Here is a 13,988-nt window from a genome sequence, read left to right as displayed (position 1 = left end):
GGGTGCCAGCAAGGGCCATCAGCCTGTTGCTCGGAGATGTGCCGCATACACTGCAGCACACTTGAAGTCTAGCAGAGATGAGCCGGGGCTACTGAGGTAATAGGAACCAGGAAACACTCAGAAAGTACCTCAAAGGAATTCCAGCCACTCCAGCCAGCAAGTCAGTTTCATCACGGGCCCAACTTAAATGCCTCTATGCAAATGCACATAGCATGGGGAATTGTATTGGGTTTGCGTGGCAAGGTTTTGGTAGTGGGGGGGGGCTACAGGGGTGGCTTCTGTGAGAAGTTGCTAGAAGCTTCCCCTGTGACTGATAGAGCCAAGGCCAGCCAGCTCCAAGACGGACCCGCCGCTGGCCAAGGCCAAGCCAATCAGCACCTCTGTGATAACACGTTTAAGAAGGGAAAAAAGAAGTGAGAGGGAGCTTTTGCAGCCAGAGAGAAGAGTGAGAAGATGTAAGAAACTCTGCAGACACCAAGGTCAGTGCAGAAGGAGGGGGAGGAGGTGTTCCAGGCGCCGGAGCAGAGATCCCCCTGCAGCCCGTGGTGAAGACCATGGTGAGGCAGGCTGTCCCCCTGCAGCAGCCCATGGAGGAAGGATGAGGGGGTGTAGAGATTCCACCTGCAACCCCTGGGAGGACCCCACGCCGGAGCAGGTGGAGGCACCTGAAGGAGGCTGTGGCCCTGTGGGAAGCCCACGCTGGAGCAAGCTCCTGGCAGGACCTGTGGACCCATGGAGAGAGGAGCCCACGCTGGACCAGGATTGCTGCCAGGACTTGTGACCCCATGGGGGACCCACGCTGGAGCAGTCTGCTCCTGAAGGTCTGCACCGCATGGGAGAGACCCACACTGGAGCAGTTCGTGAAGGACTGTAGCCTGTGGGAGGGACTCACGTTGGAGAAGTTTGTGGAGGACTGTCTCCCATGAGAGGGACTCCATGTTGGAGCAGGGGAAGAGTGTGAGGAGTCCTCCCCCTGAGGAGGAAGGAGTGGCAGAAACAACGTGTGATCAACTGACTGCAACCCCCACTCTTCATCCCCCTGGGCCACTGAGGGGGGGCAGAGGTTGAAACCGGGAGTGAAGTTAAGCCCGGAAAGATGGGAGGGGTGCGGGGAGTTGTTTTAAGATTTGATTTTATTTCTCATTGCTCTACTCTGTTTTACTTGATAATAAATTAGATGAATTTTCTCTCTAAGTTGAGTCTGTTTTGCTCGTGAAGATAATTGATGAGTGATCTCTCCCTGTTCTTATCTCGACCTACAAGCGTTTCATTATACCTTTTCTCCCCTGTCTAATTAAGGAGGGGGAGTGATAGAGCAGCTCTGGTGGGCACCTGGCCTCCAGCCAGGGTCAACCCACCATGGGAATAAACAAGAGGAGTTAGAGATCTGCGCATGCCTGCAGGGCTATGATCTTATTGGCATCACAGAGACTGGCGGGATGGCTCCTACGAGTGGAGTGTTGGGATGGAAGGATACAGGCTCTTTAGGAAGGACAGGCAGGGCAGAAGAGGAGGGGGCGTCGCCCTCTATGTCAATGACAAGCTGGACTGCATGGAACTCCACCTGGGGATGGATGAAGAGCCAACTGAGAGCTTATGGGTCAAGATTAAAGGGAGCACAGGGACAGGGGACATCATAGCGGGGGTCTACTACAGGCCACTCGACCAGGGAGACTAAGCAGATGAGGCCCTCTATAGGCAGATAGGAGCAGCCTCACATTCACAAGCCCTGGTCCTCATGGGGGACTTCAACCACCCCGATATCTGTTGGAGGGGCAACACAGCAGGGCACAAGCAAGCCAGGGGTTTCTGGAATGCGTCGATGACAACTTCCTTCTCCAAGTGATAGAGGAGTGTCCTGGTTTCAACTGAGAGGGTTAATTTTCTTCATAGTAGCTAGTATGGGGCTATGTTTTGGATTTGTGCTGGAAGCAGTGTTGATAATGTAGAGATGGTTTTGTTATATAGACCTGTTGTTGTTGAGCAGTGCTTACACAGAGTCAAGGCCTTTTCTGCTTCTTGCACCGCCCTGCCAGCGGGATGGCTGGGGGTGCACAAGAAGTTGGGAGGGGACAGAGGCAGGACAGGTGACCCAAACTAGCCAAAGGGGGTATTCCTTACCATGTGATGTCATGCTCAGCATAGAAGGGAGGCTAGTCGGGGAGGGGCGACACAGCTCCAGGGCATGCGGTTCGGGGATGGTCCAGCTTTGGGATGGGTCTGAGCGTGCGGTCTGAGTTGTACGGTCCTTGGGTGAGAAACTGTGTTGTGTATCACCAGTTTTGTGTATTCTGTTAAGTACTGTTGTGGGTTTTTTTTCCCCTCTCCCTTTGCTGTCCTAGTAAACTGTCCTTATCCCAACCCACGAGGTTTTGCCTTTTCCTTCCCATTCTCCTCCCCATCCTACCGGGGGAGGGGGGAGGGAGGGAGTGAGAGAGCGGCTGCGTGGTGGTCAGCTGCCAGCTCGGGCTAAACCACGACAAGGAGCCGACAAGGAGCCAACAAGGACAGGTGCCATGATGGACCTTGATCTCACCAACAAGGAGGGGCTGGTGGGGAACGTGAAGCTCAAGGGCAGCCTTGGCTGCAGTGACCATGAAATGGTGGAATTCAGGATCCTCAGGGCAGCGAGGAGGGCATGCAGCAAGCTCACTACCCTGGACTTCAGGAGAGCAGACTTTGGCCTCTTCAGGGACCTGCTTGGTAGAGTACCATGGGACAAAGTCCTGGAGGGAAAGAGGGGCCCAAGACAGCTGGCTAATATTCAAGGGTCACCTCCTCCAAGCTCAGGAGAGATGCATCCCAACAAAGAAAAAGTCAGGCAAAACCACCCAGAGGCCTGCATGGATGAACAAGGAGCTCCTGGGCAAAGTCAAACAAAAAAAGGAAGCCTACAGAGGGTGGAAGCAAGGGCAGGTAGCCTGGGAGGAATACAGAGAAACTGTCCGAGCAGCCAGGGAGCAGGTTAGGAAAGCCAAAGCCCTGATAGAGATTAGAATGGCCAGGGATGTCAAGGACAAAAAGAAAAGCTTCTATAGCTATGTTAGTGAGAAAAGGAAGACAAGGGAAAATGTGGGTCCCCTCCAGAATGAAACAGGCGACATGGTTACCCAGGATATGGAGAAGGCTGAGGTACTCCATGACTTCTTTGCCTCAGTGTTCACTGGCAAATGCTTGAGCCACACTGCCCAGGTCGCAGAAGGCAGGGACTGGGAGAATGAAGAACCACCCACTGCAGGAGAAGATCAGGTTTGAGACCATCTAAGGAACCTGAATGTGCACAAGTCCATGGGACCTGATGAGATGCATCCACAGGTCTTGAGGGAACTGGCAGATGAAGTGGCCGGGCCACTCTCCATCATATTTGAGAAGTCCTGGCAGTCCGGTGAAGTTCCCACTGACTGGAAGAGGGGAAATATAACCCCCATTTTTAAGAAGGGAAAAAAGGAAGACCCAGGGAACTACAGGCCGGTCAGTCTCACCTCCGTGCCTGGCAAGATCATGGAGCAGATCCTCCTGGAATCTATGCTCAGGCACATGGAAAATAAGGAGGTGATTGGTGACAGCCATCATGGGTTCACTAAAGGGCAAATCATGCCTGACAAACTTGGTGGCTTTCTATGATGGGGTTACAGCGTTGGTGGGCAAGAGAAGGGCAAGTGACATCATCTACCTGGACTTGTGCAAGGCATTTGACACTATCCCACACGACATCCTTGTCTCTAAATTGGAGAGACATGGATTCGATGGATGGACCACTCGGTGGATAAGGAATTGGCTGGATGGTCGCACTCAAAGAGTTGTGGTCAACGGTTCAATGTCCAAGTGGAGAACGGTGATGAGTGGCGTTCCTCAGGGGTCGGTACTGGGACCGGCACTGTTTAACATCTTTGTCGGCAACATGGACAGCAGGATCGAGTGCACCCTCAGCAAGTTTGTCAATGACACCAAGCTGTGTGGTGTGGTCGACATGCTGGAGGGAAGGGATGCCATCCAGAGGGACCTTGACAGGCTTAGAGAGGTGGGCCTCATATTCTAAACCCTGAGGCAGAATTGTCTGTTTCACCTCACTTTCAGAATCCTTAAAAATGGTTCTGAGAACCTTTCTTAGAAGAACAGATTTCTATTATGAGTAATGCTAAGAGAAGCTATTACTATTGAAATTCAGGGGAAATTCGTACTGAAAGATATATTTAATGTTACTCTAAAAACGTCTTGAATGGACTGGATTACATTCACAAGTCTAGAACTCATGATTCAGATTCCACCGTTCATGTCTGTCATTTCTGCCTTGGTGCAAAATCTTGTTCAATTTGCGCAAATGAATTCTACAGTACTCTACATTTTACTGAGAGTAAGAGGACTCTGAGGTTTTGGGGTTAGTGAGATGGAAGGAGGCCTGTTAATTGGTCTTTCTTTTCCTGGATATTTTGATAACATTAAGTTCTTCTAGGTGATCATAGGGAAATGGATAGTGGAATTTTTTTAATATTTTTTACTGTATTTAAAAATAAAATCACCATAGATTGCCAAATTATTAGAAATATCTGAGACAGAACGTGAACATAGGATTTCTTCTCAGAGCTAATATGTGCCCAACCACTTAAAGTATCTCTGTGTGTCATTCACTTCCTGCCACATCTTGAATGACGAAGATGCTTTCAGAAAAGTGTACCCTTTCCAGTATAGCAAAAGAGGATGTCAAAGGTGATCAAGGTCTCCATATATTAAACCACAGATTTCCTTATGTAAAGTGAGAATTCATAAGATCAGTATAAAGACCAGACCTGAAGACCAGCACAAACACATTGCATTGAGACAACTCATTCTTTATGAAAGCACAGAGCTTTTCAGGGCATAAAAATTCATGCTGAACCTAACAAGCTTAGGTCTCTGTTATAATCTATATCATCTCCTTTACCTCTAGGTATATGAGGCCAGATTTTTCATGCCATATTATTTATATATAATTTCATTCCTTCTGCCACTTTTTTACTTCTCTAGAAGGATATTATTATCCAAATATCTGGATCTGTTGTTTTCTCTGTGATCTAATGAGCAATATTTTATGGGCTGTATATTCATCTAGAAATAATGTATATGTCTGCAATTACATACACTGTATTGAAGGTAAGAGAGAAAAAGATACTGCTTATGTTATTTATACCTGATTGCTTTTTATGTTTCTCATGATGAAGAACAGGACCAGCAAATCTACATATATTTTAAAGGCCTTTTTAAAAACTACTCACCTCATGATTTAAACTATTTGCAAGAACAGATTATCTGATTAAAGGCTCCTCTAGCATAAGTAGATAAATTTATCTTGCCTACAGGCATAAACGAGAGTACATCTGCAAACTGCCAATAATGTTTATCTATTGGTCTCTTTCACAGCTCAATAACACATGCTAAAGAAGCATTTTAATAAATTCATCTGTCTTTTGTACTTCAGGGGAGGGGAGGAAGTTCAAAAACCAAAGCAGATTGCTACAAAGACAGGCCTATGTACAACAGATAGATATCTATATAACCGTAGGGATAAATACTTACCTGTATGCACAGGAACATCAGACAGAGCTAGACACCCTTCCCAGGGGAAACTCAGAACCATGAGATGCTATGCACATTTTGCTCTACATGACCACCACACACCTTCCTATATACCTCCTAGGTGAACCCTGGGATCTGACTCAGAGATTGATGAAAGTCATATTATCCATGTTAATACTCTGATAACATTATGTCAATGGGGTGAAAGAACAAGCATATAGGAAACAAAGGGGGAATATTTTTATGGATCAGTGCTTCCTTTGCAAACAAAATTTTGGGATAGCGAACTCCTTGGACAGAAAACATTTTTGCATAGGAATTTTTCCATTCAGGTCATGTAATACTACTAATCAATAAATAACTTTCTGAGGACAGTTGAAGAACACCCATTGCAAAACATGCCATAAAATGGGAGTTGTTTCTTCCAATGATATGATGAAATATTCCAAATGACACAAGTGTCCTCCTACAACTCTTTCTGAACATAATGCCAGGACATGTTTGGTTACTGCTTGTCAAATTAAGATAATTTTCTCCTTTCAACAAGCACCTCTTACAAAAAAAAATCCTTCTTAATTAATGTTATTCCATAGCAACTTCCTTTACACTCACAACAAAGATCTGTCCCATCATAATGAGACTATGTAAAATATGCACCCTCCTTTATTGCATAACACCACCTAAAATGGTCTTTACATAAGCTTGTTTTACCAATGAATTATTTCTGAACATGTATGCCTTTTGGACATTCAAAAATCTGAAGTTGCTTTCTTCAGCTTAAGCAAGCTGTTTTCATGGTCTTGCTGCTCTTTAACTCCTTAAAGGATTTATTAACAGTATTCAAAAAGATAGTTGATAAAGAACATTTAACTGTTTAACAATACTCAACAGACAGTTGATTATAGAAAGACATGTCAGTGCACATATGGTAAGTGGATAAATTATGCACATCTGGATTACTTTTGGCAAGATACAAGGCTAAATGTCTAAAGCCAAGTTAAGCAATCTGTCACTATCAATATGTGCATTTATTTAAAAGATGTCAAGGATTCAAAGTCATATTTTCTATTTCTTCATAAATGTTCTAGTGTTTCATGAGACTGCAAAGCAGGTGATAAAACAGATTGCTTAAATTGCCAAAGGCTGTATAAACAGGGATAATTTTGAACTTGCCGTGCATATAGGAGTAGCCAAATTTTCAAGTCAACTCTATTCTTCATTAGTTTATACTAAAAATATAAGTACACAGACAAGGCCTATAATCAAGTTCTGAATAGCCAGCCTCAAAACTTAGCTGAAAATGGTTAAAACAATTTGGTAAGTTCAAAGAAAATTAAACAAGATTAAATCATCAGAAAAACTGAATTACAAACTTATTTGTAACAGTAATTGTTTATTTTCAGTGATAGTTTAATGAGAAAATATGCCACCCCATATCTAACTTTCTTGGTCAAAACAAAATAACAGATTAGTGGTAGATAGAGCTTACACCATCTTGAAAGGCAAGCATAAAACTGAAGGTTGAGGTCATGCTTATTCTTAATTTAAATCTAATACAAGTAAACAAAACAGAAAAACTCCAATACATATGGATTAATATTTGCCATGGACACCAATAGGTATATAAAAACAAATTAGGTGATTAAAAAGCCAGAGCTATTTTTCCTCAAAACAACAGTGAGTATGACCAACAAGGCCTTTATAAATCTAGAAGTATTAAAAAATATAAAAATCAAAATCAGATTTTGTGGCAAAAAGCCTACTTGCTTTCTTAGTCATTAAAATGATTCAACTCATACTAAACACAGGAGGGAAAGGAAAGATGGGGGGAAGTATTAACATTGACTATCATTTCTCATCTAAAAAAAAGCTACAAAAACATTTTGAAAGAATTCCAAGACTGACCATTGCTTAAGAGAAGGTGAAACCCCCTTTGGCTGATGGTGTTGTTTCTTTGCTATATAAAATTCCATTCAGCTTTAGCTGAACGATCACATTAGACTCATCCACACTCCACTTATGCTTTATATTTCTGAAGGGAACAAAACCTCATTCTGTTTCATTTACACTAGCTAAATGTATGCAACAGAGTAACTTGTTTTCATACCCTTATTGGTATATGAATACTATAGAAAAATATTGATTTACAGTTGTAATAGATCATTAATTATATTCAAAAGAAATGCAAATTACTTGAGATAGATTAATAGTATTTATTCCAAACACTTAATTGAAGTTACTTTAATATTTGCCATACCAAAATTAAACAATTTTGGACTACATTTCAGAACCTAAAACCTTGGCATGCCTTCTATAAAAGTAGCCACCACTTAAAACACATTTTATTTCACACACACACACACAGAGAGGTAAATAACCAGCCACAACATGTTACATTTTAAAATAAGGAATTGATTCACCATCTTACTGAACACTAACTCTGCAGCTAAGAGTGAGTTTTAACCTAGCCAAACATGAAAAAGAAAAGCTGGAAGAAGACAGCAAAGAGACAGTAGAATTATTTCTCTTCCTGACAGGCAATCTCTTCTCTGGTAGAGGAAAAAGTATCACACTGCTGGGGCTGTCAGGCCAACAGATTTCATACCAATCTCAGGACAAACGCACTAGGCAGCAGGAATTCACACATGTCCTTGAGATATTCACTTAACATGCCTTTTTGTTTGTTTGTTCATTTGTATTTTCCTGCTGGTTCACTTAGTGAATCACTGTATCCATTTCTCGCCTTGAATAATCTACTTCTCCTGTCTCCAGTACCTCTAAAATTTTCACTCTTCATGAGTACTGAAAGTAAACACGCAAAATTTGGTACAAGCGTTTCCCACCAAAAAAAGGACTTGAGAAATTCTCCTGACAGGCATGCATATTAATGCAATTAATATTTTAAGATTATTAATTCAATTGAATTGAAAGAAATATCTTAAGGATAAGTGCAAAGGGTTGCTTACCAGGACAAAAATTCTTAAACAGCATAGAAATGGGTAAACAACAAGCTGCACAGTGACACAGGTTGGGTATAATACTGATACCTGTGAATATTGAAATATTAAGATCAATTCAAGCAATTAGAGCCATTGCTCAATAGATGTAACCAAACAAAAGGGAAACCATTGTAACTTAGATAATAATTAGTTGTAAGATAAGAAGCTCTGGAACAATCTCATTTTAAACAGCTCGGCCTTGGAAGAACAGATGCGCAAAGATAAGAAAGTTACAAGGTGATCACAAAACCAGCCTTGAAGGATAAGGTATAGGTGATACCAGGACTGAGTCTGAAGACCCCCGACGACCACCCCCGGAGGTGCCAACAAACATGGGCGAAAGACATTAGCATATGCTAATGAGTTCCCAGAAAATCCATGAATGTGATAAGCACTACTCGGAATATAATGAATATGTATATTAACATAGTATAAATACTTGTTAGTTTTGTCTTTTGGGTGTGCACGTTAGGTGGAGTTATCCCCTGTGCACCCAGTGCTGCAATAAAGAATGCCTGCTTTCTAAAACTTCAAAATAAGTCTTAGAGAGTGAATTATTTTGCCGCTTTCCGGTAACAATACAAATTGACAATATGGTGTACAATCTCTAATTGGACACTTGAAATGAATTACTTATGTGCCAGCTAAAATGAATAGACAGGGAACTTGATAACTTCATTTGCACTGTATTTCACTTTAAAATGCTTTCAATATATTCGCAGTAGTTTATACTCATAAATCTCATATATAGGACTAGGCTAATACTCCTATTTCCCATGGACATTCAAGACAGAAAACTTAAATTTGCTGATTGCTCATGTTGCTTTGATCACACCATGAGACAGCATTTCTAAAGCTACTTCTAAAATTCCAATGTATATCAGCATGACTGTATGTTAAGGGAACTGTATACACAGAGATTTTTCTTGACCCTTGTTTTAAATGACTTTTTATCAATTTACATAATTCATTTCCCAGTCACAATCTTCGGAGCTTTGTTTTTCTGTCACAGAAATCAACATGTTTCTTTCATCTGTACTTGGGTCTCCAAGTTACTCAAAGCTACACATTGTCATTATAATCCTAGAGCATTTATAAGACTTTTCTATATGGACATAAGTTAGAGTGCAGAAATAACCTACTACCACAAAATCAACTGCAGACTTGTGCAGCAAGTCCATAACAAAGGCAGGAAATGAAGCTGTATTTCCTAACATCTCAGTAATTGTTATGACTTCTTCCACTGTAAGTAACAGTTATTTCTAATGTTAATTTATCTCCCCCAAAAGCCCCCATTAAAGCAAACCGTATGTGTTGTCAAATGAAGCAACTGGTAATTAGCTTGCATAATGAAAAAGAATTATATTATGGTATATCAATTGTCAAAAATATAACTTCTTTCTGATTATAGCAATTAAAAAATTGGACAGTAGACATTCAATAATTTTGCTGGAGTCATCAAGTTGGAAACTTTATGCATAGAAGCATCTTAGAGCTAAAATATCTTAAATATCCAGTTTTCTTTCATTTACTTTGTGAGATGTTACCCGCAAAAGATGCTCTAAATTGGTGTTTATCATGAAATAGTAGGAGTAGATTGTGTTGGTTTTGCGTGGCAAGGTTTTGGTAGCGGGGGGGCTACAGGGGTGGCTTCTGTGAGAAGCTGCTAGAAGCTTCCCCTGTGTCTGATAGAGCCAATGCCAACTGGCTCCAAGACAGACCCGCCGCTGGCCAAGGCCAAGCCAATCAGCACCTCTGTGATAACATATTTAAGAAAGAGAAAAACAGTTAGAGAGCGCTTTTGCAGCCAGAGAGAGGAGTGAGAAGATGTAAGAACATCTGCAGACACCAAGGTCAGTGGAGAAGGAGGGGGAGGAGGTGCTCCAGGCGCCGGAGCAGAGATCCCCCTGCAGCCCGTGGTGAAGACCATGGTGAAGCAGGCTGTCCCCCTGCAGCCCATGGAGGGAGGATGAGGGGGTGTAGCGATTCCACCTGCAGCCCATGGAGGACCCCACGCCGGAGCAGGTGGAGACACCTGAAGGAGGCTGTGGCCCCGTGGGAAGCCCGCGCTGGAGCAAGCTCCTGGCAGGACCTGTGGATCCGTGGAGAGAGGAGCCCACGCCAGAGCAGGTTTGCTGACAGGACTTGTGACCCCGTGGGGGACCCACGCTGGAGCAGTTTGCTCCTGAAGGTCTGCACCCCGTGGAGGAGACTCACGTTGGAGAAGGCCGTGAAGGACTGTCTCCCGTGAGAGGGACCCCACGCTGGAGCGGGGGAACAATGAGTCCTCCCCCTGAGGATGAAGAAGCGGCAGAAACACCGCGTGAGGAACTGACCGTAACCCCCACTCCCCGTCCCCCTGTGCCGCTGAGGGGGGCGGAGGTTGAAACCGGGAGTGAAGTTGAGCCCGGGAAGATGGGAGGGGTGGGGGGAGGTGTTTTTAAGATTTGGTTTTATTTCTCATTCCTCTACTCTGTTTTGCTTAGTAATAAATAAGATGAATTCCCTCTCTAAGTTCGGTCTGCTTTGGTCGTGATGATAATTAGAGAATGATCTCTCCCTGTCCTTATCTCGACCCGTAAGTTTTCTTTTATTGTACCTTTTCTCCCCTGTCTAATGAAAGAGGGGAGTGATAGAGCGGCTCTGGTGGGCACCTGGCCCTCAGCCAGGGTCAACCCACCACATAGATATAAAACAAACACACCTTGAACAGGTTCTTCCACTTTTTTTTTCTTTTCTTAAGGAGCTAAGATTAAAAGTAGCCTTAATCCATCCCAAGTAAAGTTCTGTTTTCAGGGGTAAACATTTTAAGGGGTAAAATGCTTCTCTCACTGCAGGATGAATGCTACGTACAAAACGACCCAAATCCCTGGCTAACTTTGCCAAAACCTAATCTGAGTGCTTAACTGTGTCATTATGTTGTGCTCAAAGAAAACTTTGATCATAAATTCCTTTTCAGAGACCAAAATGAATGACAATAGGAAAGCAGGTTTCTATGGCATGGCAGCTCTGTTAAAGCCATGTTAGCTCCCAGGAGCTTTAATTTGCTTCTCTGGTGGCCTTTGTTTTTATCTTTAAAAAATTCAGTAACTCCATGACACACACATACCTAATTTTTTTCAGTATTCTTTGGTAAAATTTTAATTGCTCTCAGACACGCATTTGTGAGGGGAGATGGTCACCAGAGCATATTTGCAGAGCACCACAAACAAGTGAGGCCCTGAGCTTCTGACAAGAAGTCCCAAACATCGACAATTTCAATTCTTTTTGGGAGGTAAACAGGCAAGCATAGCTCTCATTTTCTGCTTTTTAGCATTCTTCTTCTCATTCAATGTTTGTTGACATTAGCTGACACACTCTGTAAATATTCTTTCACTGCAGAACTCGTTTCATGGAGTAAAAAAGAAAAGGAATTTTCTAGGACTCTAGTTTGCTTTTCTCCTCTTCATCTCTCCTTCCTTGTTTGCCTGTTAAATTTAAGATTAAATACTCAGGTCTGCAAAGACAAGCAGGAGATTATTACTGCATGACAAAAAACAAACCTTGTCTTTTCTAACAATAGCCTGCCAGCCTCAGAGACAGACTACAAGAGACATGTGGCTTGGCCCTTCCAAGACAAAACTTTACATACTATGTGTAAATAATAATGTTTCCCTAGTACTATGAAATACAAAAAAAGCTGATATGGCCCTAAAATATAGTACCATAGCACAGTAAAACCTTGCAGGATGGAGTACCTGCTTGCAGCACACAATTTAAAGAAGTAGCATGGTATTGTTGGAAGGTTTCTGGTATTGATCCATGTCTGGCATAGAAAATTATGACGATAAACAAAGTTTTATTTTGGAAATTACCCTCAGCATCTCAAAGCTCATGAACAGAAAGACTATAACTCTTCCTCTGTAGGAATAGCAAGCATTCTACTAAAAGGGTAGATATATAGAAACCCAACTCAAACTCAGAGAGGATTTTAGTAACAAGGTGACAAACCCAAACTCTTTTTGAAAGACAACTATTTTCAATAGCCATGAAGTAGAAATTTGCTCGATAAAAATAGACTTCAATTTTCCTCTTATCACCAGAAATTAAGACTTTCAGAGTGCTTTCAAGTAAGACAATTATAAACATCATGGTGATGAATAACTATTCACATCTGTCCCAGCAACAAAAGCTGCAGATAAGAAAACATTTTTCTATTTCTGAGCACTGCACAAAGCAGCCATCTAGGCAAAGTCTGAAGATGCAACAGAGACAAATTTGACAGAGGTTGTGAGACTGATGGCCCCGCTCAGATCTATCGCTGTTCTACAGGGAGGGTAGTTGTCCAGAGTGCAGTCAGCTGAAAAATGCTAAAGTTGTGGAATTCTGTGGTGTTTTGCAGGATTTCTGGTAGTTTTCCTGCATTTATATAGAACTACATCGGGTTCTTGCTGAGTCTTTTGTGGAGCTCAAGCTGCAAATTCCTTTAATAGGTACAGGATTGCCACACTTTTCAAGTAGTAATACTTTATACCAATCTTCACAAAACTCCCATAAACTTGACTCCTGAAGAGTCTAAATTAAGAACAAAGTAACTGATGAAGCAACAATTAAGGTCCAAATAAAGAGAACTGGTGTCCTGGTTTTGGCAGGGATAGAGTTAATTTTCTTCCTAGCAGCTGGTATAGTGCTGTGTTTTGGATTTAGGATGAGAATAATGTTGGTAACACACTGATGTTTTTAGTTGTTACTAAGCAGTCAAGGACTTTTCAGCTTCTCATACTGGCCCACCAACAAGAAGGTGGGGGATGCCCAAGAAGGTGGGAGGGGACACAGCCAGGACAGCTGACTCAAACTGATGAAAGGGATATTCCATACCATACAATGTCATGTTCCATTTATAACTGGGGGGTGGGCCGGGAGGTGGGGCAGCTGGGAGCCTTGTGGAGCATCGAGTTCAGGCGGTGAGAAATTGTGCTGTTCATCACTTGGTTTGTATATTCTTTATTATTATTAATATCATCATCATCGTCATCATCATCATCTTCCTTTTTTGTCCTATTAAATTGTCTTTATCTCAACCCATGAGTTTGGGTTTTTTTTTTCTTTTCCATTTTCAATTCTCTCCTCCATCCCACTGGGAGGGGGGGGATTGAGCAAAAGGCTGTGTGGTTGTTTTAGCTGCCTGCTGGGTTAAACCACAACAACTGGGAATCAGATTTAAAGCTTTTTCTTTTTCATCTCTGGAAAAATGCAGAATTTTATCAAAGCTTGCAAACAACTCCACTACACAAACTAGCTGAGACTACTTTTTGCCTATTAATACAAAATTTAAAAATTGATATCTATTAGTACTTACATTCTGTATATTAACACCTATATTCTGAATATTAACACCTACATTCTGACTTATTCATTCTGAATTACTTCTGAACAGGAACGATTTATATTTTGCAT

General features: G+C 42.2%; 1 protein-coding gene across 3 annotated transcripts in view; it reads right to left on the bottom strand.

Annotated features, from left to right (window-relative positions):
* The window catches only part of LOC104643986 (ARF like GTPase 15), a 300,330-nt gene that overhangs the window by 123,761 nt on the left and 162,581 nt on the right, over window positions 1-13,988 (bottom strand). The window contains exon 6 of one of the 3 annotated variants that reach the window (XM_075739126.1): window positions 11,817-12,019. The exons of the other annotated variants lie outside the window; for them this stretch is intronic. Coding sequence (XP_075595241.1) covers window positions 11,978-12,019 — 42 coding nt within the window. The 3' untranslated portion in view covers window positions 11,817-11,977. Of the gene's footprint in view, window positions 1-11,816; window positions 12,020-13,988 lie in introns of those variants that run through there. 3 annotated transcript variants of the gene reach the window in all.

This window comes from Balearica regulorum, chromosome W (genome assembly GCF_011004875.1).
Source record: "Balearica regulorum gibbericeps isolate bBalReg1 chromosome W, bBalReg1.pri, whole genome shotgun sequence".
In the NCBI taxonomy this organism is placed as follows: domain Eukaryota; kingdom Metazoa; phylum Chordata; class Aves; order Gruiformes; family Gruidae; genus Balearica; species Balearica regulorum.
This window is presented reverse-complemented; position numbering and strand designations above follow the sequence as displayed.